The sequence below is a fragment of the Cupressus sempervirens genome, chromosome 6, assembly GCF_028749045.1.
Source record: "Cupressus sempervirens isolate cs-2001-9-10 chromosome 6, ASM2874904v1, whole genome shotgun sequence".
NCBI classification, from domain to species: Eukaryota; Viridiplantae; Streptophyta; class Pinopsida; order Cupressales; family Cupressaceae; genus Cupressus; species Cupressus sempervirens.
Window position 1 is genome coordinate 668,316,714 of NC_143123.1, and position 7,170 is coordinate 668,323,883.

Genomic DNA, 7,170 nt, shown 5'->3' on the forward strand with positions numbered 1-7,170 from the left:
ATAATGTGTTCTATTACAAGCCTCCCTAGCTAAGAGGGAGTGTTAAGGTTGTACCTTTAGTTGGATTGAATTGAGCTAGAGATGATTCTTTTATGGTTATTGGTAAATCACCATTTAGACAAATACTCTTATATCTACTTATATATATTGTATTATCTAGTGATGATTAACCAAAGAGACATGTCTCCTCCTCTCATATTTATAAGTCATTCAAATCTGCATTTGGAACACACCAATATGGTGACAGTGCTATTACATTTGCAAAAAACAATCCAAGAAACTCAACAATGATCCTTTATATATGATCATTGATGCTTTGATGATTGATGAATTATGTAATTAAATTGATCTAATTCAATTACACAATTATGCTTGAGATAAGCTTGAATTGATATTATTTGATCACCTGATTGAAATTTAGGATGATTTAGCTAGACCATTTATAGACACCCTATTTATCAACAAACATAAATGGTACTTATAAGGGTCAAAAGAATAGACCTCACTTCCTAAATATAATCTTCCTAAGGAGCAAGTTGTAAAAGGTATAAGTCACTACTTTAGATGCATTATGAGGAGAGAGAAACTGTCATGTTTAGAAGTACATCTAAACAAATAGACTACATTTGCACCCAAATCAACAAATTGGATCAAACCTATGACAATTCAATATAGGACACATTAAACAAAAATTGACTAGAAGTTTAATACTCTCAACCTCTTTCTTTTTACATGTCCTGGGGGCATTATAAACCAACTCGTGATTGACATGATTACTATTACAATGGATCAGCATGCCAAAGAATCTGTAATGGATCACTCGATTCCCTATGCTATTGGCAAATGTATTTCTTTGATTTGCTAGTTGCAACATGCTTGTCAACTGGGGTCGAAAGAAAAATTGTGGTGGCTTGATCAAAGATGACCATGATTACATGGGCCAATTGAAATGGTGTGAATGAAACAACTATCTAAAACGTTGTTACACATGGAAGTCTACACGTGGGAGGATATTCCATGAATATATATTATATATTGGCGAGTCGCTTTGAGCATGAGTGTCCTAGGGGACATGTGGTGAGCTGGCGAAACTTGGAGGGGGAAACATCCTCATTGGAGTGGCTTAAAACTCGGATGTGTTCACCTGTTAGCCTTCGTTGGTAATTTGATCTCGTCGCCGAAGAATGAGCATCAAAGGTGTTAAAGCCCATGATGTAGAAGTCTACAACAACCAACCGTGCATCCAAAGTGTTCCATGAGGGAGAACCAAATAAAAAAAGCATATTGGAGGACTGATTGGACATCTTGGTCGAGGTAAGACCATTGCTTTGGACCAATGAGAATTATTATTGGCCATAATTGCAGCAAGATGTTAAGAAGTTTGTGCAAAGTTGTAGAATATGTTAGATGGCAAAAAAGAATCAAGTAGAATATGTTAGATGACAAAAAGACTCAAGTAGAATATAGGGTTATATGATATATCAACCATTACCTGTACTAGAGAGGCCTTTGGAGGATATTAGTACGAGCTTTGTTCTTGGTCTACCAAGGAGTTAGAGAGGACTTAATTCCATTTTGGTGGTAGTGGACATGTTCTTGAAGGTGACACACTTCAATCCTTATAGGAAGACTAATGATGTTGTTTGTGTGACAAAATTGCTTTCTCAAAGAAGTGGTGAGATTACATGATCTACCAAAAAGCATAGTTTAAGATTGGGACACTCAAATGTTTTTGGGTACTTTTGGAGGACATTGTTGGAAAAGCTAAACATTGACTTAAAGTTCAGCTCCATGCACCATCCACAAACCGATGGGTAGACAAAAGTAGTGAATAGGAGTTTGGAAAATCCATTGAGTTGCTTAGTAGAAGATAAACCCAAGGGATGGGATCTAATTTTTACCATAGACAAAATTTGCACATAATAATTCTGTCAATAGGAGCAGTAGTAAAACACCATTCCAGATTGTATATGGAAATAGTCCTAGAAATGCTTCAAAATCAAGTTGGAGAATGCAAAAATTTAGAAAAAGCAAAATAGGAAATGCTTATGAATTATAGTTGCCCAGTGAGCTTTATATTTCACCAGTGTTTAATATCTCAGATTTGATAGAGTGCCATGAAGAAAGTATTGAAGATGACATAGCAAAAGCACAATGGCATATTCCAACACCTACTTCAGCTACAAAAGAGATAGATGATATCTTGGATAGCCATGTGGGTAGTGTCGATGTGTGTTTTATAACCACATCAACAACAAAATAAAATACCAAGGTATCTTATCCTCTCTTGAGAAAAATACTGTGTATACTAAGATTGTGAAAGATCATACATGTGACTCCAAGTTTTTTATTGTCAGGTCTTGACTTGCAGATATAAATGGTTGATGTGATATGCTGGTATCACAAAGTGACTTATGTTTCAATTATTCTTCAGTTTTTGCGCAATGTTGACTGGAACTCCTCCATTGGATATTGCAATTTTGTGATGCTTTTTCTTTGAATGACACAACTGAAATGATATGAAATTAAAGGGGAAATTGTTGGAAGGATCTAAATTTTCTCCTAAGGGCAATGATATCAATAAATAGTCCTTCAGTGGACAAACCCCCAATACCAAAGTGCTCTGCTTTGCCAAGATCAACAACTTTGCAAGAACTGGTGCAATCTTCTAAGGATTATGCAAAGAATTTTCACATCACAGATCCACCAACATTTTGAACAATGAACACAATAATGGAAGTTAAACATTTATATAAAGGGGCAATTCAGCATGGATTAGTGGGCCTTTGATTATGTCCGGATTAATCAACTGGTGCTCTGTTACTTTACTATCTAGGATAGTCTCAAGTGGGCACCACTTGTTCTTAATAATGAAGTTTAACTTTCTTTCTGTCCCCTTGTGATTGCAAGTTCCTTAATTCCTTTTGTTTTTTCTTTTGACTGGCACGAGCTGTTTGTTAGAGCAGTTCTCTTACCACTGCTACTATCGTTTTTTCCCCTCAAAATGCAATATTCCCTCTCTCTGATATCTTCTGTAAACTAAGATTGAATATTTAAAATAAAAACAAAATAGTCAAGTTTATCATTCCATAAGATCCCGAGTTTTACTTATTATGGTGCTGGCTCGCATTTGGGTTTGTTTGTTTGGTTCATAGGTTAGGTCAATAAATATTTGGAGGTTTGGTTTGTTTATAAAAAAACAGATAAAAATTACATATATAAGACTTTTCTTTAATAAATAATAAATAAATATAGTAAATGAATAATGTATTTAGTAACCATTAATATAAATTTAAATGAGAAATAAAAAACAAAGTACTATGATTATATATTTAAAAAAATACAAAGATACATTAATATAAATTATATTATTGTGAATGTTAATATAATTATAACCTGTATTAATACTCTTAGCATTCATATTGATTATTAAAATAATTAACTTAATATTTTAAATAGGCCATTTAAACTTTTAAATATTAAGTATTCATCTGCTTGACTTAGGTCAAATCATTCTTAATATTAAGGTAACTTATTTCCTAGAGCCTTGCTCCCTAGTCAAGAAGATAGGAAAAGCCCAAAAGTATAAGGTAACAACAAAATTTTAAGATCCAGAATCTGCCAACAAAATTAGAGAAAAAAAAATCAGTTGATGCTCGCTTCTTCTACCTACCTTGTATACCGCACCATGGTTTTGCAGGCTTGCACCATCTCAGCACTAGCCTCAACAGAATTATTCACAAATAAAGTCTTCACTAAACTAGCAAAGGAAATGATTTACAGGATTTTCAGCTGAAGACTGTGGGTTTGTTGCTGCAGCAGAGGAAGATGTCAGACAATCTGTGCTGGGTTTAGCCCAGATGACCCCACAATATTCTTGCAGGACCCAAAAGAATCACCACGAGCCAAATTTGGGACTGTATTTGAGATGGATCGGATCTGAACATGCAGGTTCACGGGGTTGAACCAGCAACATAGCCATGACATGTACACTGTGCGCATTTTATAAAGTAATTATCAGCCACATAGTATACGTCCTAATTCATTATGCTTTGTCACGAAAATAGGATTAGCCATGATAGTGGGACATTCATTAATTCTTAGATACCTCTTGCATATAATCTCAAATTCGCTTAAGAAGATTTCAATGGTTCCATGAACAACTGATGAATCAATCAGGAGTGGGATGAGATTATGTATAGAAACTTACTGGCTAGCAATGCTGTCTTTTGCACTATAATCAATGGCTGAGTGGATATAATATAAAAAAGAAATGGAACGCATGTTCCTTTAGTCTTAGGATCAAGCAAGGTAGAGGAGGACAACTTAAGTTTCCGGATTGACCATTGGTGGCACTCATTATGTATATTTCAACAGTGCACTTTTTTGCTGCATTAGAGATGAAATCATTGCAATTTCAATCTCTACTATTGGTTTTCAATAGGTGCTTTCCAGAGTAGCCAGATATACCTGTACCCCCCCTTGGGGGCATGTATTGCTGTATCCTATATGTATATGGCTTGAATACATGTTGGATATTATATCCACTTGTACTAAAAAACACTAATTTTCCAGCAGCGTTGGATATTGTGTGATTTGATTTTAAAAAGTTTTGACACAATTTGAAAAAATTCATTCATCCAATGTTCTTTTTTGTGTTTTTTTGTTGTGAAATTTCATTTTTTATGTTTAGATTATTATTGCTTATATCGCTCTTTATATATATTCTTTTTAAATTAGTATTTAAATTTTATTTTGTTATATCCTAGCTTAAATTTAATCGACATTATGCTAATTTAATTATACGTTCTGGTTAGTGAATATATTGTAAATTGTTAAATTAAATTGTAATTTTGTCTGTAGCAACTATGTGCCTGTTATTTTTAAAGGAATGAAAGTTTCCTCTAATGAATTAGAAAATTGTGGTCAATATAGATTTGTGTGTTGTCTTATGAATGCATCTGGTCGTATCCATATTCGAGCTCTTCAAAATGGGTGTATCCATATCTGATTCTGTTTCTTGTAGGACCGTATCTGTGTCCGTGCGACTTCAGTGTTTTCTCTTTCCTGTAGTGTTCCTTTTATAGATGAAAGTATAAAGGGCATTAATTACTGATAAATCTCTATTCTCAGGGCAGATGTTGCTAGGGTAAATCAACTATTAAACAAAATTACTATAATGGCAATGCTTAGTCTTAAGGCTTTGGAGGATATGAACAGATTGTAATATATAATTGTTGTAGGGATCTTTCTATTGTTAGAAATCTAAAAGTAAAATCAAATTTGCTTGCATAATGTTTGATTTTTATATTTTTATGGCTGCCAATATTGAGTATTCATGATGACGATGATGATTTTTTGCAGGTGAGGCTAGATCAGGAGATGATGAGTTGTTAGGGAGCGGTGATAGTGCACCCAAACGAGATGAATGGATGACAGCTCTCCCACCTGAAAGGAAGGTAGTTTTGGTTATTTGTTGATTTCGTGGGTACAAAATCTGTCACTTCAATTTTTCTACAAAAATGCAAAATAAATCTCCAGTTTGATATATTATTTAATTAAGTTTCACAAAATATTCAGCCTGGTGTGAGCATGCATTCGACTTTCTTCAGCAAGTCTGAGAAAGCTGAAAGAGGAGATACAAGTATTTGGACCGACAATCCAGTGGAGAAGGCTGAGAAAGCAAAGATGCAGTACTGTTTATAAACCCTCAATTTGTTGAGTTTTATAAGCTGTTATGCCCTTGAATATGCTAATTGGAAATACTGGTTTTGCAGTTATCTTGAGGCATATAAACAAGCAGCTCTTACTGCAGGAGACGATGGGATTGATTGCCTTGAAAAGAAACGTTCTTCTGCTGCAGCAGAATTGATGGATAATTACAATAAGTCAAAGCGTTCATTGTCGCTTGTTGAGAAGCACCAGCAAGAAAAGAAGAAAGGATCCAAGAAAGCTAAACAATCAGAGAAACAGCACGAAGAAGAATGGTCGGGCAAGCACCCATGGAAGCCATGGGATCGAGAGACTGATTTGTCTGCTGGACGTCAGGCAGTAAACTTGGATGCTAAAACTTCAGCTGAAGGATTAAGCTCAAGATTTTCTTCAGGAAACATAGAGAGGAGTTTCTTGTAAATTAAGCTAAAATATTTAGCAAATCCTTGAACAATTCTTCTATCCATATGTGTCTCAGACGATTCTGGATTGTATTTGGATGACAGGTCAGTTTGATGTTTGATCTCTGCATCCTGTATGGGCAATAAAGAACTTTTTGGATACTATTTAGAATAGAATACACTGAAACAAACAGGGCTGGCTCTTAGCTTTTCCGCAGTCAAAACAACTTGTTCGAGCAATTCGTTGAGATCATAGAGTGCCTAATTAAATATAAATGATGGATTTCCGTATCACAATATTGGTCCTTCAAAATAATAGGACCATTATTCTGTAATCTTAATTTGCTCACTCTGAAGAGGATCAATATATGGAAAACTACCAATTCCTTTGAAAGGATTTGGAAGGGCATTTTGTTTTTCTCAAGTTACGTCTGTGATCATATTAGTTGTGTACCCTACGTTTGATTTTGCCAGGATTTATCATCTCATGTGGATGCTCTGTCATTGCAAAAAAATATCAATGAACTTTCCCTAAAATCTGTAATTTTGGAGGGAAAAAACAGCACTTAACATCAGTTTCATAATCAAATAGAGCTTCTATAAACATTATATTTGTGCCTTGCTCATTTACGTTGACAGCATTATTCTTTATTATTCAGGTGTGGCTATGCTCTTAACTCTGCAGTTATAACCACTAGAAGACTACTTTGTTGGGTTATTGACAAACATTCTTCAAAAAATTCAGGATGGTCATGTTTTTGATAATTAAAAGCAACAAAATAAGGGCACTGTCCCTAACACCAGCTCTAAGGAAAAAATAAAAACAACTAAATACAACAAGGTCTAGAAAAAAACCATTAACAACAATCTAGCATCACAAGAAGTAACTCACATCACAAGACATATGTTAACTTTTCCTTCATCGATGATCAATTTGTAGTGATACTTTCAGTAGGGGAAGGTGGTGGAACCCCATTCTCAAGACAACACTAGGAATAGAGCATTGGCAATGTTGTTCCTCTACAACAAAAGGTTCTAGAAGATTTGGAACAATTGT

At 34.6% G+C, this 7,170-nt stretch overlaps 1 protein-coding gene across 1 annotated transcript in view; it reads left to right on the forward strand.

The window, feature by feature from the left end:
* LOC149553958 (DNAJ heat shock N-terminal domain-containing protein) overlaps window positions 1-6,537 on the forward strand; it is a 193,998-nt gene extending 187,461 nt beyond the window's left edge. Inside the window, exons 10-12 of the mRNA XM_089789292.1 lie at window positions 5,365-5,459; window positions 5,581-5,693; window positions 5,778-6,537. Of these exons, the coding sequence (XP_089645418.1) occupies window positions 5,365-5,459; window positions 5,581-5,693; window positions 5,778-6,132 (563 nt within the window). The 3' untranslated portion in view covers window positions 6,133-6,537. The remainder of the gene's footprint in view (window positions 1-5,364; window positions 5,460-5,580; window positions 5,694-5,777) is intronic.
* The last annotated feature ends 633 nt before the right edge of the window (window positions 6,538-7,170 follow it).